Here is a 25,310-nt window from a genome sequence, read left to right on the forward strand (position 1 = left end):
CTCCAGGCTGCACAATCCCAGCTCCCTCAGCTGCTCCCTGTGAGATTTGTGCTCCTGACCTCCCAGCTGCACTGCCCTCCTGTGCACACACTGCACAGCTCCATGTCTTCCTGGCTGCAAGGGGCCCAGAACTGAACACATTTCTCCAGATGTGGCTTTGGCAGGGCTGGGTACAGCAGGCGATCACTTCCCTGCCTCCGCTGACAACACTATTTCTGATGCAAGCCAGGATGCCATAGGCCTTCTTGGCCTCCTGGGCACACGGCTAGCTCATATTTAGCTGAGTGTCAACCAACCACTCCCAGGTCTGTTTTTTCCAGTCTTTCAGCCATTCTGCCCCAAGCCTGCTGTGTTGCCTTGAGGTTGTTGCGGCCAAAGTTCAGGACCTGGCCCTTGTTCTTGTTGAACTGCATCCCACTGTCCTCAGCCCAGCTACCCAGCCTGTCCAGATCGCTCTGCAGGGCCTTCCTCCCCCCAGGCAGATCAACGCTGCCTCCCGACCTGGTGTCATCTGCGTAGTGAGGGTGCACTCAACGTCTTCATCCAGACTATCCATAAAGACGCTGAAGAGGACAAGGCCCCAGCACCGAGCCCTGGGGAGCTGCAGCTGTGAGCCATTGCCAGCTGGATTTAACTCCATTCTCCACCGCTTTCTGGGCCTGGCAATCCAGCCCGCTCTTTACCCAGCAAACAGTGTACCTGTCCAAGCTGCCAGCTTATCCAGCAGAACACTGTAGGAAACCATGTCAAAGGCTTTGCTGAAGTCTCTAGGTAGATCATTCCTCCCACAGCTCAGCCAGCCTGGACAGGCAGTCCTGCCTGCTGCACATCCTTGGCAAATCACTCCATGGACAGAGTGTGGGAGCCCCACTGCATCCATCACCATCACCGTGGCCTGCAGCATCTCCCCGAGCTCAGCTTTGTTCTAGGCCAGTCCTCAGAGGGAGCATCTGACTGCCCGCCCCGCCGATGTCGCAGCTACAAATGGGATCCAGGGAGGGACTCCTCGTACCCAGCAACTGAAATGTCAGTGAACACCTGGGACGGCCTGGAACAGTCATGGCAGCACAGCTGTGGAAAAGGAGGAGCTTGGGCATAGATGATAATGGACAGCACGTCCTTCTGGAATGGGAGCAGCACATTCAGCACAGTCTGTCAACATCAAGAGATGCTGATGGACTCGCACTGGGCGTAAGGAGCGTGCCACAGCTCTGCTTTTCTTTTGGAAGAGGCTGTGCACAGGTTGGGTACAGCACAGGCACTCTGAGGTGCACCCACCCCATGTACCAAGCTGTAAGTAGCAGAGATGCTGTTTGTGGGGGGCTGCACGCTGTGCCAGCGCTGCTTTTCCACCAGTCAGAGCACACAAATGCTCCCCAGTGCGAATGGAGCTGTTAGCTGTTGTGACACAGATGCAGCTGTGTCTGACACTGGCAGTTGTGTGTGCTTGGTTTTTTTGGTGCTTGGTTTTTTTGGTTTTTGTGTTTTTTTTGTAGTTTTGTACTGCAGTTCTGACAGAACGCTTAGTTAGAAGGAAGCCCTGTTGGTGGCATTGCTTGGATTGAGCAGCAGATGTCACATCGCAAGGATGTAGCAGTACAGTCACACTTGTATTCCCCATTTTAGGGAACTAACATCTCCCTTCTTTCACACCCATGTGTGTAACACATAATTTCACCAGATTGGATGTTCTAGAGTTTGTCCCCCTGGAAGCTGTGTGCTGGGCCAGACCTGCTGTAGGGAACCTGCTTTGGCAGGGGGGTTGGACTCGATGATCTCTGGAGGTCCCTTCCAACCCCTACAATTCTGTGATTCTGTGATCCTCGTGCTCTTTTTGTGAGCTGTATTTTGACTCACACCACAGAGATGAGGGAATCCCACAGCTCTGTACCGGATATTCCATCTGCCACCTTTGGCCATAGCTGTGGTACGAGGCAACTTCACTCCTATTCTACAAACAAGAGTTAATGGCAGAGACTCCAGGCTTTCTCAGTGTGTCCAGATGGTTCTACTTGTTCAGACAAGCCCCAGCCCAAGCAGCACAGAACGCCACTGCCCAGGCACAGCAATCCGCTGCGGTCACGCTCACAGCTGCTTCCATGGAACAAATGGTCACCACTGCACAGGTACAGAGCAAGGATGACAAATGGAACTGCTAAAACGTGCACTTGTATTCCATTCAACAAATCTTAGTGACCCCTAGTGCAGTTACAGCCACTTTGCTTTGAACAGGAAGCTCTGGGCGTTGTTTGCTCCATCGGAAGCTGGTCTGCAACTCAGAACTTTTGTTTCACATCAGCAGACAGCTGACAGAGCTCTGATAGTTGCTGCATCATCTACAAGAATTCTCCAACTCCTGTCTGCCATCCCAGCACCCCTGTGTCTTCCTCAAAGTGCTTTTCTCAGAGAGCTCAGTCTAAGACGATAACCTGCATTTCTTATTGCCCCCATGGCTACAGATCTGAAGCGTGGCTTCGCTGCTAAGAAAAAGCAGCTTCAGCCTCCGGCAGGATTTCCAGACCTCATCATTCTCACCGCCACCCTTCCAGCTCACCAACATCTTCTGAAAACCTGGAGAGCAGAACTAATGAAGACACTCATTAATCTGCTCTTGTTTCAAGTTCAGTGACACCAGTCAGGTCTTAACCTGTTAATTACTCGCTTGTGGCTTTTTCTCCATCGCTACCTCTGTTAACTTCCAAGTACTACACTGCGTAGTGACTTTACATTACTGTTCATTTAAATGACTTCTCAGTGCAATTCAGACTTGTCCATATGAGGAACTTGAACAGCATTTACATTAACCTGCATCACTTTCTTATCTCCTCTCAGAACTAAAATGATCAACAAGTCATGATGCTCTGTGGCTCTCCCAGTGACACTTCTCCCCTGGGTGATGCAGTGCTCCCATAGCAGCCATCCTCAGCTCGGAGGGCCTCTTTCGATAACAGGAGGAAAAGCTTTGCTCAAAAGGCCAAAGGGGCACGGCTGGCAGCTGAGAAAGCTCCAAGGAAGCACAGCCACAGTTCCTGCAGGGCAGGAGCACAGTACTGAGCCTCCCATGGCCTCGTGCTGCCCTTCTCATGTGTAGTAATTAAATGATAACTCATGATCATAAAGGATTTTGTTTTTTAGTGTATTCTCATTGTTTTAAAAATACACAAGGAAGATATTTTATTCAAGAAATGACTCCAGTTGCTCTGGCAGAAGGTACAGCTTTAACACTAAGTTTTCTAAGAATTTGTTATTCAGAACAAAAATAGACGTCAAACTAACTTCAGCTGATTAGTGTTATTTAGTTAAACCTGTTAGGAACAAATAAATAATTCATAGCCCCAAAATCCTGATTTATTGAGAGCCTTGTATTAGGCCCATTAAATTCAAGATGAAAGAAAAAACATGCATCAAAGCTGCTCTGTTGCGGAGCACACACACTGGTATTCTATAGATCTACATTTCATCTCTACTTTCCAATCTTTGGAACCTTTCGAGCTGTATCTATGAACAACTACAAAAGCATGTGTAGCTTGCTCCCCCTTCTGTCATTACCTGGAAGCCCCAATATTGCAGCCGTGGGTTCTGCTCTGTGTCCAGCTCCAGAGCCCAGTGCTCGCCCCTTCACAGGTGGCACAATTTCTGGTCATAACAAGAGGACTTTGGCAGCAGTGAGCTTTGGTAAACCCGTATCGGCCGATGAGCCCAGCACGCCCCAGCAACCACCACAGCTCACAACAAGAGACTGTTCTTCCCTCTTTATTGACTGATGGGTCCTCAGGCAGATCTTGTAGTTACACTGTTAAATAATAGTTAAAAACAAACCGAGGCCAGAGGAGTTGGAAGTGAAGTATCTAAACTGAAGCAGAAACTGGGGAGGAAGATGCAGGATAAGCTGGGCCGGGGTCTCCACTTCTGTATCACTGCAACTCAGACACCCTACCTGCCACAGCACAGGCTGCCAGATTCCAAGGCCTGGCTCAGATGGGACTTCTAAACACGGGAAATGGCTGCCCAAATTAAGCCAGATCGGGAGAGAAGAGATCTGTCCAGATACAGAGGTGCAAGGCAAGTCAAGGGGAAGCAGTATTGCAGCAATCCTAGAACACAGCCACATGTAGCAGCAGCCCCACTCCAGTCAACAGGTGAGCGCGTCACTTGGCCACTGTCAGTCTGCTGGAGAGCACCTGGGCAGCCGCTCGGAGCTCACACGTTGTGGGTCCTCTTGGTGAGCTGCGGATCCTCATCCACCAGCTTGGACTTGAGGTGCTCCTTATAGGCAAGGATGTCCCCTTGCCACTTGGTGATTGTCTGCTTCTCACAGACCCAGATCTCCTGAGCAACCTGAAGGGAGCACACGAGGAGACGGAGGACAGGTCATGCTGCAGCATTCTCTACTTTTTACCGTGACAAAATTAACCAGACCCCAGTCTTTGAGGTACGAGGAGGAAAGAGCCTGTTAGGTTTCATACATTCGGTTACCAGAGAAAAACATCTGCAGGGAAATATCTGTCTGGTACTTTCTGAACAAAGGATGTAAGATTTTAGAACAGTCTTTGACTCCTCAACATTTCTTTTGCTTGTTTGTAGATGAAAAAGAAATTAATTGCCTGCTAAATTGGGAATTGAAGAAAGGTGGTTCTTGACGTGAACTATTTGGATTTGCTGCACTGGAAAACAAAGTCATAGCTGAACTTAGTGACAAATCTATTGCTGATAAATCAGCAACTGACATTTATGTGCAACTGAAGCAACTTCCCTCACCTGTGCAGACAAAGTGAGAAAGAAAACTCTGCTAAAATTATTCCAGCGCTGTTTTGAACAACCTAGCTAGAGCTCCCACAGCATGGCATGATTTCTATTTAACTTATCCTTCACTGTTAGCATTTGTTTCCTCCTTCAAGTGTTCTCCAAGGCGGGGTAATCATTCGACACAAACATGGCAAAGGAATCGTGACTTTTTCCACTCCTATCTTTTTGGGATAAGGAGCAGAGAGCTGAAAACCCCCTGATTAATTACTCAGAACGTTGGAAAGGTGCTTTGCAAAAATTCGCTGCTCTCTTTACCTGTTGGATGAGTCTGAAGTCGTGGCTGACGAGCATCATTCCTCCTTCAAAGTCATTGATAGCATCCGCCAGAGCATCTATCGTTTCGATGTCCAGGTGGTTGGTGGGCTCATCCAGGAAGAGCATGTGGGGATTCTGCCAGGCCAGCCACGCAAAGCACACGCGGCACTTCTGCCCGTCGGAGAGGTTCCGGATGGGGCTCACCTGTCACACAAAGACACTGCTTGCAGCTCCGCCAGGGAACTGAACAGCACCAGTTCCTGCTCTGCCACGCTGATCAGAAAACATCCACATCTCAAACTGTGCTTGCAGCAGATGCGTGGCGCGAGGCACATAGGAGTACACCTAGCCTAGGCTTCCTTCATCAGCAAAACAAGGGGATTCCAGGGGCTTCTGAAAAAGAGGTGTCCACCCCAAGACCCAGCTCCTGTTAGAGGTCCAGAGGGCAGTCAGACGAGCTCAGTCTGTTCATTCCATCCTGACACAAGCCTAAACTTACTTTTGCCTCTCCTACCGGCATTCACCTCGCAAACAGAAATAAGCAAGCCAGTTCAAGCCACAATTAAAACACGTTTGAGGCTAGCACTATGCCACAGCCTGTCTTTGTTCCTCAACCCAGATCGAGGAGGGTCACCCACCTCAACACAAAAACACATTGCTTCAGTAGAAATGTGGTTTAACTCAGCAGGTCGCTGAGCACTACACAGTTATTGGCAGAACTCGTGGGTTGAGATAAAACTATTTATTGAGAGAAAAGAAAAGGATGATAATTATGACAAATACATAGACCAAAAAACGTATAGAATAAGTGATGCACAAGCAATTGCTCACCACCCTCCAACCGACGCCCAGGTAGCCCCCAGGAAATTGAAGAGAGATGAACTCCCACCCCCTTCAAAGCTCCTTCTGCTGGATGCCATGCTCTATGCAATATCCCTTTGCCAGTTTAAGTCAGCTGTTCTGATTCTGTTCCCTCCCAGCTCCTGGGGCCCTTTGCTGAGAACGGCCTTGGCTCTGCACAACACTGCTTAGCAGCAACTATGGGCATCACAGTGTTAACAACGTTGTTTTTCTCCTAGAACCAAAACACATCATACCAGGCCTCTGAAGAAAACAATTCCATCCCAGCTGAAATTAAGACAACAAAGTTCCTCTAAGGCACGAGTTATTTTCCTCCAATTTTAAAAGTGGAGATGGAAAAAGCATTCAGAATCTGTGACATGCCGTGCTCCACACTGCATCACACTGACAGACATCAGCAGAGCAACAGAAAACACAGTAGTTCTACATCCCCAATGAGCAAAGAAAACTTCAACAGCTTATACTCACCTGCTGTTTCCCTGTCAGACCGTATCTGCCAATGATTTTTCTCATCTCCTCCTTCTCTTTGATTTCTGGGTAGCATTTCATCATGTACTCCAGGGGTGAGAGGTCTAAGTCCAACTGCTCTTGCAAGTGCTGACAGAGAAGAAGAGCCAGCTTCAGCCTGTGCATGCCACCCACCTCCTGGTCAGAAGTAGCTCCCCCCCTTCTATCTCTCTGGTACCAGCTAGGCAGCAGAACACATTATAATCTCACACCCAGTGTATTCACTGTGCTGAACTGTTAGGGAAGGAGTCTCCTTTCCAGGAGCAATGTACTGCTTCAGAATAACAGATTTGTCCAATATCAAGCACAAGGCAACCATCTCTCCTGTACAAGGTGAGAGGCTAAACAGAAAGAACCACGCCAAGCCTCTTTTTGGGACAAGAACATTGGGTGGAGCCCGTTCTGCCAGCAGAACAGTTTCCTCCCCAAGCTCAAGGCACAGAACAGCAGTGAGATGGGCCTTAGAAGCAGGCGGAGAGGATAAACATCTCTCGTTCTTGGCAGCTTTTTCCCCAGTATTTCATGTTCCTGATGGTTGCCACAGGGAGTACCTGGTGGTATCTGCCGATCTTCACATGTGAATGCTTGCGAATCATCCCATCTGTGGGCAGCAACTAGAAGGGGAAGATAAAAGTTATTTCACCATGAAATCCCTTCTTTCACTCTATGCCAGAATGAACAGAATCTATCCGTCTCCTCCCCAGTGCAGAAGATGCAGTCTGAATGCACAGCGTGACAGAGAAAGCCCTTTGGAAATCCTGAAGTCTGATGGAGCACCGCGATGAACAAGTGCTGACCCACTGAAGACTACCCAAAGAATAAAGGGCCAAAACAGGGAAGACGATGCTGTAGGCATACCTCTCCTGTGAGCAGTTTCAGCAGTGTTGACTTTCCAGCTCCGTTGGGTCCAACAAGAGCGACACGGGTATCCAGGTCAATCCCAAACTCCAGGTTGTTATAGATCCACGGCTGCAAGCCACATCAATCATTACACACAATATGCCTTTCCACTACTACCCAGAATCTCCATGTAACTGTACAGCTCTGTCCCCAGCAGACTCAGTATCAGCACTGCCAAGAAGTCTGATTCCAGAAGCCTCACACTTCCCAACAAAGCACAGATACACGTGGTTTCCACATGAACTGCACACGTTCTGTACTTACGCCATCCTTCGTGTATTTGAAGCTGACGTTCTGCACCATGATGACAGGAGGAGGGATTTTTCCACAGGGTGGGAAATAGAATGACAAAGTCTGTCAAGAAAGAATATCCACTTGTTAGACAACCTGGAGCACAAGCTAGCCCTGTTATTCCAGTACAACCTCACTACAGGCATCATCTTCAAACCAAAGTAACAAAACACAACCTTTCTAAGAGCCCTGTAACAACTCATGCAAGCTCATCTGCTGCCTAACAATTCCCTGTTTCTTTCCCCTTGAAGCAACTGGGGGCTTAAACTCTTCAAATAAGCAGGGGTTACTCTGAGCATCTTCCCAGATCTCTAATTTTTTAGACATTCATTTCCATGTCTGCAAAAGAGCCCCTACTGGTATCACAAATCCCTTTCTCTCAACTGGAAAAAGTTAATTCTCCTCTTTAACTCCTCAACACTACACTGACTTCAGTAAATTTAACCTTCTGTCATGAAGAAGGGGTTTCCATTCTTTCTTTCTGCTGTGTCAGCCATTCCTGCTGTCAGCTAAAGTTCGTCCTGCTTATCCAGCCCAAGTTTCCTGTACTGATCTCTAGATGCAATCCTATTAGAGATCTCACCTTGTCATTTACCACTCTCTCTGTCAAGCCAGAAGCCATCATTTTTTGAAGGGTCTTCTCCTTGCTCTGAGCTTGCCTGGCCAGCTTTGCACTGCCATGACCAAATCGTGCAATGTAATTCTGCAACAAAATACAGTTAGCCAAAAGCCGTGACAAAATGGCTGAGGTGCCCACAGGCCTGGGCAGAAGGACGTTTGTGCAGGCAGGCAGATACCTTCATGTGGGCAATCTGATCTTGCTCCCAGTGGAAACGCTTCATTTGGTTTTCTTCCAGTTCCAAGCGAGTTTTGACATATTGATCATAATTTCCCTGAAGAGGTGGAGCACAGAACATCAGACAGATCCCAGAGGACAGCACCCCTGTTTCTGCTGGCTGGCAGAACGCCGCTCACTCACCGTATAGTACTTCAGTTTGCGGTTGTGCATGTGGATGATGTTGGTGCAGATGCCGTTCAGGAAGTCCTGGGAGTGGGATATCAGCACGAGGATCCGCTTGAACCTGCGACACCACAGAACTCAATAAAAAGATCTGCTCACTGCCCTGATGGCGACAAGGGATTTATGTGCACCAGAGCTCTTCCGTCTATCGGCAAACGAAGAGCAAAAAGAGAACAGCCTCAGAGATGCTTCAGGAATTTTGCACTAAGTAGCTGCATCCGGCTTTGCAAGACGCCCTCCCCTGCACAGCACTCTTCCCCCACACTCACAAAGAGTTAAAAGTTGTGTGGCGGATTAGCAGTGCTACTGATGCACAACTCCACTGCTATCACACTTCTCAGAAATTTCAACCTTTGCTTCTCATTTTTGTCTTGTTACTGACTGCTATCCCTTAGGCACACTGAGACTGACTCCACTTCAAATCTGTGCAATGACTGGTAAACGCATCCTCCCAAAAAGAGAGGTTCTGATTACTTTCCTAAAACATCTGATTTATCAAACAGACATGCAGAAGGTTCAACTGACAGAGCTGATAGAATAACCTCTGCAAAAGAAAAGCCCTTCTCGCATGCTTGCATTCACAATGTTTTTAATGCACAACCAGGATATCAAATTTCATGGCTATTCCTGAACATTTTAACCAATCACTGACATTTTAACTTTGTTTACAACACCCAGTTACCTTGACATACCATAACAAGATGAAACTGAGACTCAGACACTACAGACAACAGAAAAACAATATGCAGAAAGTTGAGCTGTAAGCCAGGTCTGGAAAGCTCACACTACTGGTAGAGCACGCAGCTGCCAGGGCTGCTCCTGGCCTTCAGGAAGTAGGTTTAACCAGTATAGGTAAGTATAAACCAGTACTTCTTATTTCTTCACTGAGAAAGAGACAGGCTTGTCTTGAAATCATTGCCCTTGTGTCAAGAACCCCTCTGTAACAAACACGTACCAGCAAGCTACATGAGGGTATAACTGGTGCTGCAGCATAGTCATGCAGCCACAAGAACTATAGACAATTATTTCTGTAGCACTTGCTTCACGTGCTGACAAGACGTTTGTGCAGACAACCACAGCCCAGGGAAGCTGCACACTTCTCCATGCTTACGTTTTCAGTTCTTCTTCCAACCACACGCAGGCATCCAGGTCAAGGTGGTTTGTGGGTTCATCTAGCAGTAGCATAAATGGCCGAATGAAGAGGGCTCTAAAAGGAGAGGGAAGATGACAGCATAAGGTAAATGTTGGTACCCAAAGCCTCTGAGCTCTGCTCTGAGTTCTCGGAACTGTTTTGTGGCTTTGAGCTGAGGAACAGTCAGGCATTCTCCATGGAGGCAGCAGGCACCATAGCACTCACCTCGCAAGAGCCACCCTCATTCTCCAGCCACCACTAAAGTCCTTCAGCTTCTTCCTCTGCATGGCTGGCGTAAACCCCAAGCCGTGTAGGATACGGGAGGCCCGCGCTTCTGCCTTGTCAGCGTCCAGCTCCTCCAGACGTTCATACAACTCCATGAGTTTCTCACACTCCGCTGAAAAAGAGCCTGCCTGTCAGCACTTCAGCAATAATGGGCTCTCAGCTGCATGTACGTACAGCTGAGAAAGTTCAAAGTCCATCTGCTTCACCACTACTCTGACCTCTCCACTCGCATGCCTTAGGTACTTCTTAAGCAGCTGCATAGGATTATTACCTAAAGAAGTGGAATCCTACAGGACTTTTCAACTACTGGGCAGTTGGGAGACAGAGGTACGGTAAAAACTGCCAAGGAACCCAGGTAAGACCTTTTCTTCAGTGGGAAGGGAAAGTGGACTAAGTGCCCTTGTCCACAGGGACTCTGAAAAGCTTTACCATCTTCGTGAGCCAGACGCTCTGCTTCTCGTTCTAACATGGACCTCTCTGTATCCACCTCCATCACACACTGCAGAGGGGTCTTGTCACTGGGAGGCATCTCTCGGGTCAGGTGATAGATGTCGATGTGCTCTGGAATGGGCACTTCTCGTTTCCCAATGGCTGACAAAAGCATGGATTTCCCTGTGTGCAGACAGACACTCCACAGTTATCTGCTGGATTCAGTTAGATAAGCCACAAAAAAAACCAAACAACCCACAGATACAATTAGATCACATTACTCTCTCTCTTTACAACCCAAGAAAATCCTTGACAACTTCTTGCCCATAAGAAATCAGGGAGACAGCAGCACCACTGCAGTTCAGCACTCGCTCAGGTATAGGGAGCTTTATCTCTGCTGTATACTTCTTGTTGCCTAATCAGATCTAACATCTGTTACCACGGCATCAGCCTCTAAAGACTCTTCTAATAAGAGGAAAACGTTTTACTCATCATGAGAGAGCCTGGAAGTTAAACGGCTCATCACTCTTACTAGCTCTTCTTCAGCTGTACCCATATTCTGCACCTTTCCATACACAGCACTATTTCCCCAGCAATCATACACACTGCCAACCACCCCATCCTGTGACATTTGTTCAGCCAGCAGCAGCAGTGTTGGGCTGACTGCTACACAAAGCCTGCAAAAAGGAATCAGATTCACAGATCCCAGGCATCTCACCCTGCTCTCCACAGAAACCAGTCCAAAAGCACAGTCCAAAGCCAGGATGCGACCTCATGCTGCTGCCAACAATTGCTCACGTATGGAGAAATGCAGGAGATGACGGTGCCATGTCCCACCCACATCTACAAGCCTTTTTTCTGGTTTCCAGCATTTACCCCACACATCCATCCAACTTCTCAGCATCACAGAACCTTCACTGAGCACCAGGAGGCCCACAACTCACCGATCCCATTGAGTCCAATGAGGCCGTATCGCCTCCCGGAATTCAGCTCAAGTTTTGTATCGCTCAGCAGCTCTTGGCCATGGAAGGTCAGCGAGAGGTTAATGATGTGCACATCAGTGCTGTTGGGATGGGAAGCCAGCACTCCTGTCACAGCACGAGCAGCAGCTTTCTTCAATTCAAAGTCCTCCAGCTCTTTTGTGAGAGCATCCACTTCTGTATGGAGAGAAGAATCAGAAGTGCTGCTGACTCACACTGACTCACAAACACACAGGAAGCTGTAAGCCCCTAAACCAGTAAGACCAGGACTATAACAATAAGCAGCATCGCCACTGCTACAGAAATACTGAGGAGGCCTAGAGCAACAGCGTTGTTCTGCAGTTCAGCAGGTGGAGGCGTAGCAATCTAACACGACTTACGGCCGCTCTAAAAACATGAGCTGACCAAAGCAAAGCAGGGGGCAGCCAGAGCAGCTGGCCTGGGATCCAAGTGGTGGACGGCCCTCTATGGCTGAACATCTGGAGGTGTTCAAGGCCAGGTCGGATGGGGCCCTGGGCAGCCTGGGCTGCTATGAAATGTGGAGGTTGGTGGCCCTGCCTGTGGTGGGGGTTGGAGCTTTGTGATCCTTGAGGTCCCTTCCAACCCAGGCCATTCTGTGCACAAAGGGCTGTGATGGAGAAAAGGCTTCTGCACTTTCGGTCGCTAGTTTAAGGACACGGCTGGCCTCAAGGGACCTTGGGCAGGAAGTAAATAACAGGAAAGATAAGAGAAGCAGCGCCATCTTAAGAGACCCCACCAACTTCTGAGGAGACGACAGGCCCATCTGTTTGCTCGTGCTGTCGGACAGAGCCATAGCTCTGCTGCTGCTGTGCTCACAGCTCCATTCTCACCCCCGATGACAATCCGCCGTTTGAAGGAAAGCGCACCAAGGACGCTACAACACTCAGCAAAGGAGAGCGGAGCCGTGCCGCTCAGACCGCCCGCGTTACGGCACCGAGCAACGCGGCTGGGTTCGACCGCCAGGCAGCAGCCCCCCGGGCAGCACCGCAGCCAGCCCTGCCTACGGAGAAGCGCCGCAAACCGCGCCGCCATAGAAGTCCCTGTGAAAGCAGTGCAGGCACGCCGGCTGAGGCACGAAGCAGCTCCGCTCTGGATAAACGGCACCTCCGCAGGGGCCGACACAAACCAGTCGCTTTTCCAACTCGCCGCCCGCCGCGCAGCCCCGCACCCGGCTGAGCCCTCAGCGCTCCGAGAGCGCTCGGCCCGCGCCGCCCTGCCTCCACCAATGGGAGCGCGACATGCAAATGACCCAGGATGACTGAGAGCGATTGGCGGGCTCGGACCGGGCGGGCGCCCAGGCCCCGCCCACAGCCGGCGGCTCGGGACGCGGCGCCCGCGGTCGCAGCACGAGCGGCGCTCGGGCAGCGCAGGACGGCGGGGGTCCGCCGGGCTCAGGGGGGCGGCCAAGAGCCGGGATCTCGGCAGAGGGTTCCACCGCGCTCCCCGCAGCACGGCCTCTGCCCGCCCGGGGTCCTGCGCTAAGCACCTCATAAACATCGCGCTATGGCCCGAAGCTATCACTCCTGGAAAACACGTGCCCAGCAGTCCGCGGGTCACCGGGCAGGCGGAGCGCCGCCCCGGTAAGCTTCGCCTCACCCACGGTCCTCAAGACTTCGGCCCCTGCAGACCAGGCACAGCCCCGAGAAACGGACGGAGGTTCGCAGCAGCGCTGACTTTAACAGTGAAAAAAGGAACACAGCGCCTGCTGCAGCACGAATCCAGCGGGGCCGGGCTTCAAGTGCCAAGAGCTCGAGACAGCGCCTGCCTGAGGGTACCGGCAGCGCTCTGCCTTCATCCGGCAGTTCCAAAGGAGACTCCAGGGAACGCCACAGCCGCACGAAGCCGCGTACAGACGATCACGGAGCCCCGCCGGTACACGGAAGGGAGCGGCCCCTGCAGGCGCTGCGTCTGCACAGCCGGCCCCACGCGCTGCAGTCTGGCCCCGCTGCCGCCCGCTGACGGCGCCCTCGGGGCGCTCCGGTGCGCGGGACGCACGCGGCGCCGCCGGGCTACAACCGTAGCGGCGAGGCCGGGATCGGGCAGTACCGCCTCTCACCTGGCAGCGGCGTTCCGTTGGCCTCCGGTGCCCGAACCTCCTGTGACTCCGTCCCGGCATCGCCGTTCTCCTCCGGGGCGCGGCGGGGCCGCTGCCGGGCCTTCGCCGCCTCCTTTTTCTTGGCCGCCTTCTTCTTGGCCAGGTCCGAGGGCATGGCGCGGCGGGGAGAAGCGGCTGCGATGGGAAAGAGGCCGTTAGGCCGCGCCGCCCCGGCCCGCCCCGGATCCCCGCTCCGCCCCGGAGCACGCGGCGCCACCGGACCGGGTCGAGAACCGCCCGCGGCACCAATCCCCGCCCAGCACCCTTCCGCCCGCAAGCGCCCGGCCCGGCCCCGCGCAGATCAACCCGCACCGGCCGCTCCGCGCTTTCCTTCTGTCGCAACAGGACAGCCGCTACCGCGTGCGCATGCCCCGCCCCCCGGCGCGGCGGCCAATCGGAGCGCGAAGCGTCACCCACGCCGGGTGGCCGCGCCGCTCCGGGCAGGGCACTGTGCATCCCGGCGTGCACCGCGCCGCCCGGCTCAGGCCCCGCCCCGGATGTGCCTCTGGAGCCGCGCCTCGCGCTACCATAGAGGCGAGGCGGCAGGTGGATAGAGCGGTTGCCGAGGCACCATAGAGAGGAAAGAGGAAGCGGAAGCATAGAGGGTGGCGATGAGGCGGTTGAGGTGGCAGCAGTGGGTGAGCGGCCGGCTGGGTCCCGCTCCCCGCCCCGGCACAGCGCTTCGGGCCGGCCCCGTCCGAGGCCTCTGCGCCGCTGCACCGCCCTGCCCGCAGCGGGCCGCGCCGCGGGGCCGCTGAGGGGCGCGGGCCGAGCCCGTCACGCTCCCTGCAGGGTTCGCTCCGCTCAGCTGCCGGGCGGACTGCCCGGCCATGTCCCGCGGCGCCGTGAGCGCAGCCCAGCCGTAACGGGACCGCGGTCGCCTCCGGAGCACGGTGCCCGCCGTCGCTATGCGCTTAGCTGCGCTGCTGGCAGCGCTGCGGCCCGCGCTGCCGCTCGTGCTCGGCCTGTCCCTGGGCTGCAGCCTCAGCTTGCTGCGCGCCTCCTGGAGCCAGGGCAGCGGCGACGAGCTGTGCCTGGGAGCGGCGGGCCGGGCCGAGCTCCGCGGCGGGGCGCGGCATGAGGCGGCTGAGGCCGGGCCGGGCCCGGGCCATGAGGACTTCCGGCCTCGGATCGTGCCGTACTACCGGGACCCCAATAAGCCTTACAAGAAGGTGCTCAGGTAAAACCTGTTCTTTGGTGGATGGGCTGCTCCTGGAGGAAGGCGGTCGTGCGCATTGCGTGTTCGGAGCTCTGTGGCTTCTCATGAGTTAACGTGTTGAAGCTGAGATAGGCCGTTTGAAATACATGACGTAGTGTTAAAACATCGGTTGTAATAGCGTGGTGCGGTGCTGAGATAGCTCTCTTAAAGGGGAGCAGTAGCGAGCTTTTCAAAGCAAACAAACAAACAAACAACAACAAAAAAAAAAACACCCAGGAGGGCTGGGAATATTCCCTGTCCTGTTACTTGTGGCTAATAATGTGTGAAGTGGCTCTTACAAAATTATTAACTACCCTATTCATTGGGGAAGTTCTAAGTTGTTAGTAACAATGTGGGTGGCTTGCTAGTGGTTGGCTCTGAATTCACTGTTTTAACTTGCAGTAGTTTGACTAAGTACTGCCAGATTGAAAGAAACTTGTGCTTTTATTAAATGGGATCTTTCCTAGTGAATCTGGTCTTAAAGCTCTACTTTTAAGGTTGATTTCTTCACTGTTTCTAAGTTCCAGCAATTAAAGATTTATCCTAGGTGGTGGGGAAAGTTACAGAGGTGTCCTGCCAGCAGTTAGGAAGTTCTGGCACCGAGTTGTCTTCTGGTTTTTGTCACCCAGTAGTTTGTGATGTGGTTCTGTCCTTTCTTTGCAGAACTCGCTACATCCAGACAGAGCTGGGATTCCATGAGAGGCTGTTTGTGGCAGTGCTGACTTCCAGGGCTACCCTGAATACTCTGGCAGTGGCTGTGAACAAGACCATCGCTCATCACTTCTCGCGCTTGCTGTACTTCACAGGGCTGCGCAGCGCCAAGGTGCCTCATGGCATGGTGCTGGTGGCCCACGGGGACGAGCGACCCATCTGGCTGATGTATGAGACCATGTACTATATCCACCAGCACTTTGGTTCTGACTATGACTGGTTCTACATCATGCAGGATGACACCTATGCCCAGGCTGAGCAAGTCAAGGCTCTGGTGACGCATCTCAGTATTAACCAAGATGTCTACCTGGGACGAGCAGAGGAGTTCATTGGGGGAGATGAGCAGGCTCGCTATTGCCATGGTGGCTTTGGCTACCTGCTGTCCCGCAGCCTGCTGCTGAAACTTCATCCACACCTGGACAGCTGCCGCAACGAGATCCTCAGCGTGCGCCCGGATGAGTGGCTGGGACGTTGCATCATCGATTTCCTTGGCATCCCTTGTGTGTCCCAGCTCCAGGTACTACCTCTCTCCCGAGGGTTTTGTGTTAGCTAAGTTGGATGGACCCCATGCTCTTAGTAGTCCCTGCTGTACAGCAAAAGGGCTTTTCTGCTTGATTCTGATGTAAGATAGAGGAGGAAAGAGTTGTCTCTTGTGGCAGCATTAAGTAAACAGGCTTGTAGTATATAGAGGTAGCATCTGGAATGAGAACTGTTGTGTTGTGTTCTTACCTCTGGGTCCTGCAGTCAGCTTAGAGGGAGGAGAGGATGCATGTCTGGGGTGAGGGAAGGCTTCACTGTGAATGGTAGCATTCCATACCAGTCTTACTGGCTTTTGTCCTTTTCAGGGTCAGTATTACCATACATATGAACTGGCTAAAAACGCTGATCCAGAGAAGGAGGAGGAAGAGGAGTTCCAAGCAGCTATTGCTGTGCACCCCGTTTCTGACATGACCCTGATGTACCGGCTGCACAAGCACTTCAGCAGGATCCAGCTGGAGAGAGCCTACGAGGAGATCCAGGAACTGCAGGTATGTGGTAAGGGAAATCTGCAAAAACTACTGTCCGAACAAATTTCCTTTTCTTCCAACTTTGTCGTAGGAGGGTATCGTTTCTATTTGTTTATGACCATCAGCCAAACACAAGAGATAGTCCTGTCTCTCAGACTTAGCACTCTGATACCATGCAATTCAAAACTACGGAGATACAGCTCTAATGGCGAAGCAGGTCTGAGCGGGACATGGCCTGTACCTGTGAGAAAGGGTCAGTGATCAGTCAGTGTGTGTTCTCTTTGCACAGATGCAGATCAGGAATCTGACCTCGCTGACTCCTGCGGGCGAGGCAAGCTTGACGTGGCCTGTGGGGATCAATTCTCCTTTTCTTCCAAAGTCGCGTTTTGAGGTCATCAGCTGGGACTACTTCACTGAGCAGCACCTCTTCTCCTGCCTTGATGGCTCCCCCAAGTGTGAGCTCTCCGGAGCCAGCAAAGCAGACGTCAGCGACATCATTGAGTCAGCACTGGAGCAGCTTAACAGCCGCTACCAGCCCTTGCTCCGGTTCAGCAAGCGGCAGTTGCTGAACGGCTACCGGCGCTTCGACCCCACCCGAGGGATGGAATACACGCTGGACCTGCTGCTGGAGGCAGTGACCCAAAAGGGCCACAGTCACGTCCTAGTCAAGCGAGTGAGCTTAGTGCGGCCCTTGAGTAAGGTAGAAATTATTCCCATGCCGTACGTAACAGAGGCCACACGTGTGCAACTGGTGCTTCCGCTGACGGTGCAGGACTTGGATTTCGTGTCAAACTTCCTGGATATGTATGCTATGAACACGCTGGACACACATGATAACGCCTTGTTGACTTTGCTTTTCGTCTACCATCCGTATGATGCCCAGCGAGTCAGCCAGGTAGATGTATTTGCTGGAGTCAAGGCCATGGTAGGAGAGCTGGAGAAACGCTATGCAGAAGTCAAAATCCCCTGGATTAGTGTCAAAACCGAGGTGCCGTCACAGGTGAAGCTCATGGATATCGTCTCTAAGAAGCACCCCGTGGACACCTTGTTCTTCTTGGCCAGTGTCTGGACAGAAATCAACATGGAGTTCCTGAACCGCTGCCGCATGAATACGATCAGCAATTGGCAGGTCTTCTTCCCAGTGCACTTTCAAGAGTTCAACCCTGCGCTGGTGTACCGTGGCGAGCAGACCGCTTCCTCCAGCACTGACTTCCTGAAGGATGGACATTTTGACAGGCATTCCTTCGCTGAGGCCTGCTTTTATAACTCTGACTATATGACAGCGCGTACCAAGCTAGCAGCTGATATCCTAGATCGAGATGAAGTGCTGGAGAGCATGGAGGTATTTGATGTCTTCCTCCATTATTCTGGTTTGCACTTATTTCGGGCCGTGGAGCCTGGGTTAGTGCAGAAATATGCACTGAGGAGCTGCAACCCCCGGCTGAGTGAGGAGTTGTACCACCGCTGCGTCCTCAGTAACTTGGAAGGGCTTGCGTCCCGCTCACATTTAGCCATGGCACTGTTTGAGCAGGAGCAGGCCAACAGTACTTGAGAGACTGGGAGCATCGAGAGCTGAGCTGCACCTTAACACTTGGCACTTTCCATCCCCTTCTGAGCCTGGCCGTGGTTGAAGGGCATGTGAGGTCAAGGGAGGAGAGAGGCTTTCCCAGCCTTGCTCTGCAGCACGAGCAGGAGCTGTGGAAAGGCTGTTTTTCTGGAGTTTTACTTTTTTGCTTTTGCGTGGGTTGGGGTTGGTTTGATTTTTGTTGACAGGGTTTTTTTTTTGTTCGTTTTTTTTAAACAAATAGATCTCTTTTCAAGCAGACTGATGTGATTACTTGTAAGCTTTATAGGCTCTGGGATGAGGGGTGTAAGAAGAGCTGTTCAGGTGATCTTTGAGCCATGCAATTCTGGTGAGTGGGGTAGAGACAGAATATGAGGTACTTTCTGGAACAAGATTATGTTGGCCTTGCCACCCTCAGTGCTGTCATTGCACATCTTGAGTTCTTCTCTGCATGCACTCAATTCTGAGGAGTCACAAACACGACTGACCTAGTTTGCTGCTGGACAGGACTGTTCAGTGTGCTTTCACTTTGCTATGTTTGCAACTGCAGAGCACTCATTTTGTTATGTAATCAGGGAAGGTAAAGGAACTGAAAATTCCCTTGTCAAACACCAGCCTTGTGGAGCACCACTGTATTATACTGGGTTCTTCTAGAATTGGGAGCAATCTCAATTTCAGTATGTTGAGCCAGGGGGGATGACTACCCTTCATGGCTACACATGCAGTATTTAAGGAACACGATTGTATTTGCTTTACTTATAATCATAAGGTGGAGCTCTGGTATCAGTTTCAAGCAGATTATGAAAGATCTGAAAAGCTTCAAAGGAAGTACTCAGCCTGCAACAAAAGGGATAAAAAGTCAAATTCGTTTATTTGAAAAGAAAGGGAGCTTGATGCTGACATGGGGAGAAGGGATCTCTTGTGCGCCTCTTGTCGGGGCGTTTGTCGCTAAGTGAACCTCGGAGCGAGATCTAAAGAAGCTGATGGGAACTTCATTGCTGTGGCTGCTTTACAGTAACCGCTGTTTGCTGGTGCACTGCGATCCTCATAGGAGATGTACACAGTGTGAAGTAATGCTTGAAATACTGTGCTTTAGAGCTCAGAGAATATGTAGATATCTTGCGTTCCTTTAGATACTGCGAGCAGCGAGGGCTATAGCTTTGAATGAGCCTCCAATCCACTGCAGCACAGCAAGTAGACCTCAGCTGTAGCACAGATTCTTCCACCGTGGCAGTTGCAGCTATTGGAGTATTTGCTCTCAGGTGCGCATGAAAAGTAAACAGCAAAAAGGTCACTGCATCTGTGTTAATCATTCCTACTGCCAGACAGAAGGGGTATTTTAATGGGAATTTCTTTTAGGCAAAGTCGAGGCCTCCCAGTGTTATGAAGCATTATGAGTGGGAGCTGCCTCTGTCACAGCCTCTGCTGAGCTGGAACCAAGGACAAGGATTTTGAGCAGCACAACACTGGCCTGAGGGCTTGCGGAGGGGCAAGCACAGCTCAGACCTGCTCCAGTTAACTGTTAATGAATTGGTGCCTCCTCAGCGAACAGAGGCCTTGCAGTCAGGATCTCCACAGCAGCAAAGACGAGTAATGTCAGTACGTGTGCCTGCTGCTATGCCTTGGTGGCTGCATGTGGATCCTTTTTCTTGAAGATAAGAGACTCTGATGCATGACATATGAGCTGATGGCCCTACAGGATGCCTAGTTTGTAAATGCAAGTTCCAACATGATATAATGCTGAAGAAGGATTCTCTGAGCCACTGTTCTGAATCACGCATTTGAATGAATGACAGCAGGATTTGGATGTATAAAAATGTAAGCAAAGCAAGCAATCTGATGCGATGAATGAGAGGAAAACAGGTGTCATACAATCAAGCTGAAATATTAAGCATGGAAAAAGATGCAGTGAGTCAGTTGTCAGGAAATCTGGTGATGAAACAAAAACCTGCAGGAAATGTAATTGCTGGGTATAGCTGTGATGTAAAACAAGCTGCTACTGAAAAAGGTTTCAAAATAACATAGGGCAGGTGAGAGTTATTAGTGAATCCTCCTTAGAGGAGAAAAGGCGTTGAGACAGGACAGTGAGATCTTGTGCACTGCCAAATAAGCAGAGTGAAGAGCTAAACCAGGAAACTTGAAGGAATCATTCTGTAACGTGTCACTGCCAGTGCCACTGTGTTTTGGAACAGAAAGAACTGGAGACTCCTAAGAGCACCTCCTGTCTTCAGAAATCGAAGGAAGCTGGGAGCTGCATTTTGGGGGAAAGGTCTTCTGCCAGCAGACTCTTGAGTCTGCAAATTCTGGCTTGTTGATAAATGTCTGCATTCCAAGGTGAGGTTAGGATTAGTGAAAGCAACTATTGCATCTTCTAGGCAGGCAGGTTTGCAGTTAAGCTCTAACTGGTGCGAATTGGGAATGGTAAATTAAGAATGCAGTAAGGCAAATGATATAATGAAGAAAGAAAACAAAGTTGAAGAGCTGATCCTGTGTCATACAGAACAGGAAGGTTTATTAGTCTGCACTGATTCCTGTTGTAAGACTACAAGCAGTTGAAATCAGAAATGCTGGCAGGTAAGCTTAGTGTAGCTGGTGTTGCTGTGTGACGGATTCTAGTGAGGTTGTTGCATAGTACATAAGCTACAGTGCTGTCAAGTCTTCAGCCTTTAAATTTACAAGTCAAGCTGAGGATGATGAGGTGGCCGTTATGGACTTGACAGTCATTTGACTTCATGCACTGCTTCAGCTTTTCAGCAATAAGATTAGAGATTCACTTGAACATCAGGAAGCACTTCTGTGCCGTCGGTGATGGAGCACTGGTGCAGGTTTCTTGCACAGGAACAGGCTGTGGAGCCTCCTCTGCGGAGAACTTAGAAGCTGCCTGGATTTGGTCTGGGGCTGCTGTGCGTGTCCTTGTTGGAGCAGAGCTGGAACAAATTAATTCTTCAAACTGAATGATGATTTCAGTTGAAAATAGGCATATGGTTTTAGTGATGACAGTGACTATGCGGTGAGGTACAGAGCAGATGCTTTTCCAGCGAATGAGGGTTTGGGTGCTGTGTCATCAGTGAATGTGCAGATGTTACAGTTATGAAATATACCAGAGTTTGGCTATGCAGTTATTATACCAAAACAGAAGAGATGGAATGCTTACCCGTGTCCTGGGCTCGCTATGACACTTCAGTGGAGCAGATCTCCAGCAGAGATCCTTCCCCCCTTGCAGTCAGCTCTTAAATGGGCCTGGGAGGGGGGCAGCCAGGCTCCAGCCCTCCTGCAGCAGTGAATCGCCTTCACCTGTGCCCCAGGGCCGACCCAGCGCCGGCCTCAGGTGGTCCATCAGGGGTTCAGGCCGTGACTCAGCAGCTCCCTTGCAGGTGCACACATGAAGTGGTCGCATGGATGCAGAGTCGTGTCCTTTGTGGCTCCTGCAATGGGCTCTGTGGTTGTTCCAGCTCCTGATGTGAGCTCTGCAGTTGCTGCAACTGCCGTGAGCCCTGCGGCCACCCCGAGCTCTGTCACAGGTCCCGCAGTTGCTCTGGCCTTTCTGACTGAGCCTGCGGTTACCCCAACCCTTCTGGCAGACCCTACAGCAGCCCTGCAGCCCTGTGGTCACACGAATCCCTCTGACGAGCTGGGCGCTGAATTGACTGCTGTGTCTTAACCTGGCAGGTGGCTCAGCATCACGCAGTCATCGCTCCCTCTGTTCCCAGGGGGATGGGTGACAGGATAGGAAGTAGAACTCATAGGTTGAAATAAGACTGTTTACGAGTAGAGAGAAAAGGGAAAGGATAATAGTCATGGCAGTGTATATGAATGTGTATAACAAGTGATGCACGAGCAGTTGCTCCCCACTCTGGGCCAGTGCCCAGCTAGCCCCTGAGCAGTGGAAGAGAAGGAAAGATCAACTTTCATCTCCTTCAAAACTCCTTCCACATGATGCCATATGGTATGGAATATTCCTCTGGCCGGTTTCAGACAGCTGTTCTAATTCTGCTCCCTTCTGGGTCCTTTGCTGCCTTTCCTCTGTGCCACACTGCTTAGCAGCAGCTGTGAACATCAGCATGTTATCAACATTGGTCTCCTCCCAGAACCAAAGCATTACATCCTAGCAGACACGCTGAAGAAAACAATTCCAACCCAGCTGCAACTGAGACAGTGGCCTTTAATTTCACAACTGAGTACACAGTTGAGGAAAGTTACAAAAGAGCAACTCAAAGCAGTGAGGCACTGAGCCAACACCTCGGCCACAGTAGGTCTGAATCAGAAAGCACTGGAGCTAGGAAAGGGTTCCAGGAGGAATCACTGTGTGTCTGCCTTGTTAGGATCCTCTGTAGGTGTTCATTGCTGGCCATTGGCAGAAACAGGCAAAATGAGTCAGGTGGCACTTATGACTTAAACCTGTACCACCATTTTTATGCTACTGTCTGCAAAGAAGGACCGACCTTCAAGGACACTCAGCCAGAAGTGATAAGCTGTGTGAGGACTGGGGTACAGAATTCTTGGACTGTACTGGGGGTCACAGGCTGACTGAGAAGCCAAATCACTGAGTGTCATAATCAAGCTTATAACATACAGTGTGTGCCCCTTTTGGGCATTGGCTGTGCCTCCAACTCTGCTTAGTCTGCCGTGACCCATGCCATGAGTTGCACACACGTTTGTGTGCACTTCTCTTGGAGTTGAAACTGGATGATCTTAAAGCTCCCTTCCAACCTAAGACATTCTTCAATTCCTACTGGCTCCACGCACTTGAATATTCTTTCTTGTTTCATTGCAGCGAGGGTAACTCACTCTTCTGGATCTCCTGGGCAGGATTACTTAACCCTTATCCTGTTGAAACAGTTTACTTCTGATCACAGAGAAAAAAAGTACAAAATGCGTTACAAACACAGGCAGCTTTTGTCCCAGCTGTGCTATTAGTTTTAAGAAACAGAAGAAAATAGTCCTTGTCTCCTCTCCTGTGAAGGAGCTACCACTCTGCTCTTCACTAATAAGACTTTGTTTTCTTTAAAGATGCAAATGTTGTGAAAAACAGTGCGTCTGATCAAGGTGTCCATCAATCTTCTCCAAGGCTCTGGAATATAAATAATGTGACCTTTCCATGTGCAGCCCAACTCATCAGCACAGTTTGCCTCTGAGCAGCTCAGCTGTGCATGTGCAATCCCCAGGATGACTGCAGGTATCAGTCACAGCCCTCAGGGTGCTGAATTCTCTCACTCCAAAGTGATTCACAGCCAATTGCACTCAGGGTGCAATAAAATGGTGTGCAGACCGTCCAGAATGTCCCAAAGACCAGGTATGGGGTTACAGACATGGGGTTGGCTGAGATCAGATGTCTGGACACAGAAGACAATCTCATTAACGGATGAGCATTGCCCGATCAGAACAGAAGTGTTCTTTCCCTGCATGCTCTTCCATTCCTTACTCTACAGGGATGACTTTTTGGGAGCTTTGCCCCTGCTATTTGGCCCTAAGCATCACCCAGTCACAGAGCTGTGATGAAACGCTTCTCAGCTCTTTACAGCACACCCAGGCTCGCTCACTTAGCAGCCTCCCACCAGCAGTCTGAGCCTAAACCAACACGCAGTGCTTTCAGTGCTTTTTGCCGTGACACCTGGGGCTCGGCTTTGTCCCTCAGACAAGGCAGGTACCATCTGTTGCACTGTTATTTCAGACTGTGTTTCCTGGATGTGTACAGCACTTACGGATCTTCACAATATGCATGTTAAACTTTTTCTTCCAAGGTACCCCAAGGTGAGTTTCTGGATTATGGGTAACAAAAAGTATTTTTCCCTTTACAATTGTATACCAGAGCAAATAGCAGTGGCAAAAGGAAGGCTAACACTATTAGTGGCTGCATTAGGCAAAGTGTGACCAGGAGGTCACAGTTCCCTGGTACAAAAGAGATCTGGACACACCAGAGTCCAATGCAGAGCCAAAGAGATGGCGAAGGACCCAGCATACCTCTGCTGTGAGAGGCTGAGAGCTGGGGCTGCTCAGCATGGGGCAGGGAAGGCACAGGAGGGTCTTCTGTGGTGAGTGGCCTTAAATCCCTGCAGAGAGGTGCAGAGAGGACAAAGTTGGGCTCTTTCTAGTGGTGCTGGTGCCAGGCCAAGCGGTGCTGGACACAAATGGGGGCCCAGGAGCTGCCCTGCCCACCAGGAAGCACAGTTGTGCAGATGCTGGACCACTGGCACAGCCTTCTCGTATGGGCTGTGGAGTTTCCTTCTTGGAGATCTGCAGCCCCACCTGGCCGTGGGACCGAGCACCCTGCTCTGGGTGGCCCTGCTGGGCCAGGGTGGGACCAGAGGAAGCCTTGGGTGCCCCCAGCCTTGGTCTCTCTGTGATTCAGGTTCTGTGAAAAAGCTTGAGAATACCACGCAGAAAAAGTGCGAACTTAGGGCAGAACGTATAGCCCCAATTATAAGAGATATAAATCCACTTCATAATCTTTACAAGATGTTATTTAGTTTTTAAGCTTACGCCATATTTGAACACCTGGAGTTGGAAGATCTGCTTGTCTTTGCTCATCTGTTTCTCCTCTTAACCTGAGCTGTTTGCCTTCACAGCCCCTCAGCGCAGCACTCGGATACCACCTTCGCTACACCTCCTATAGCAACACTCATCTCTCATTGTTCCTGGTGCTTCTTTAACCTACAGCAGACTCCCTCAGCGCTTACTCAAATTGTTCTTTGAAAGCGTACTGCATAAATATCTCCTACTGGATTCTCACTGAACAACATCCCTTGTCCTTCCCAAAGTGCCCGGCACAGCAGATCCCACGGCCCCGAGCACAGCATCCTCACACCCCATAGCTGCTTAAGGGCAGGTACAAAGAGGAGCAGCAAATTCGGGATAACGACTCTCGGCAGAGACCGGTTTTGAATTCGAAGTATTAGACACGATTCAAAGCCATTTTCTTCCCACGTTCGCTGTTAGAGTACGACTGCAGTCGGTGCCACACCAGCTCCGATGTCTCGCTGAGCCGCGGTAAGCGATTGTTCCCGCAGCGCCCGCGGCAGCCGCCGGGCAGAGATGGGTTCTGAGCGCTCCCTCGGGTGCTGCTGGCGCGGTGGAGCCGCACCGCACCGCACCCGGCAAGCAGGCGGCACCGCGTCAGCCCCAGCTCCGGCCCCAGCCCCGCTGCCAGGTGGGTCCGCGGGCGGGGCAGGGCCGGGCCGGGCGGGGTGGCGGCGGGCGGAGGCGCGGCGGCGGCGGCGGGGGGCTGAGTGCGGTGCGGCGGCGCTCAG

General features: G+C 51.3%; 2 protein-coding genes across 2 annotated transcripts; one reads left to right on the forward strand and one right to left on the reverse strand.

The window, feature by feature from the left end:
* Positions 1 to 3,737: 3,737 nt before the first annotated feature.
* On the reverse strand, positions 3,738 to 13,941 carry LOC122170164 (ATP-binding cassette sub-family F member 2). Its single transcript, XM_042836821.1, has 15 exons — positions 13,896 to 13,941; positions 13,545 to 13,718; positions 11,432 to 11,644; positions 10,488 to 10,670; positions 9,999 to 10,170; positions 9,753 to 9,848; positions 8,600 to 8,702; positions 8,418 to 8,513; positions 8,204 to 8,323; positions 7,594 to 7,683; positions 7,288 to 7,398; positions 6,981 to 7,043; positions 6,391 to 6,519; positions 5,062 to 5,265; positions 3,738 to 4,338 (listed from the first exon to the last, which is right to left on the reverse strand). Exons 2-15 carry the CDS (start codon positions 13,696 to 13,698, stop codon positions 4,201 to 4,203), a joined length of 1,872 nt encoding a protein of 623 aa, XP_042692755.1. The 5' UTR covers positions 13,699 to 13,718; positions 13,896 to 13,941; the 3' UTR covers positions 3,738 to 4,200.
* A 550-nt stretch (positions 13,942 to 14,491) lies between these two features.
* Positions 14,492 to 20,516, forward strand: CHPF2 (chondroitin polymerizing factor 2). Its single transcript, XM_042836822.1, has 4 exons — positions 14,492 to 14,763; positions 15,445 to 16,009; positions 16,338 to 16,520; positions 16,789 to 20,516. The coding sequence occupies exons 1-4, from the start codon at positions 14,492 to 14,494 to the stop codon at positions 18,049 to 18,051; spliced, it is 2,283 nt and encodes a 760-aa protein (XP_042692756.1). The 3' UTR covers positions 18,052 to 20,516.
* The last annotated feature ends 4,794 nt before the right edge of the window (positions 20,517 to 25,310 follow it).

The sequence above is a fragment of the Centrocercus urophasianus genome, unplaced genomic scaffold, assembly GCF_019232065.1.
Source record: "Centrocercus urophasianus isolate 14NV4802_14NV808 unplaced genomic scaffold, USGS_Curo_1.0 seq_638, whole genome shotgun sequence".
In the NCBI taxonomy this organism is placed as follows: domain Eukaryota; kingdom Metazoa; phylum Chordata; class Aves; order Galliformes; family Phasianidae; genus Centrocercus; species Centrocercus urophasianus.

What these genes read in the sequence shown, in the direction of transcription:
- LOC122170164 (XM_042836821.1), bottom strand. Translation starts at nt 13,698, where the DNA reads ATGCCCTCGGACCTGGCCAAGAAGAAGGCGGCCAAGAAAAAGGAGGCG. An exon ending in AGAGAGTGGTAAATGACAAG is followed by an intron (nt 7,684 to 8,203) that starts GTGAGATCTCTA and finishes CTTTCTTGACAG; the next exon opens with ACTTTGTCATTCTATTTCCC. An exon ending in TGAAACTGCTCACAGGAGAG is followed by an intron (nt 7,044 to 7,287) that starts GTATGCCTACAG and finishes TTCCCCTTCTAG; the next exon opens with TTGCTGCCCACAGATGGGAT.
- CHPF2 (XM_042836822.1), top strand. Translation starts at nt 14,492, where the DNA reads ATGCGCTTAGCTGCGCTGCTGGCAGCGCTGCGGCCCGCGCTGCCGCTC. An exon ending in CCTTACAAGAAGGTGCTCAG is followed by an intron (nt 14,764 to 15,444) that starts GTAAAACCTGTT and finishes CTTTCTTTGCAG; the next exon opens with AACTCGCTACATCCAGACAG. An exon ending in CTTGTGTGTCCCAGCTCCAG is followed by an intron (nt 16,010 to 16,337) that starts GTACTACCTCTC and finishes TGTCCTTTTCAG; the next exon opens with GGTCAGTATTACCATACATA.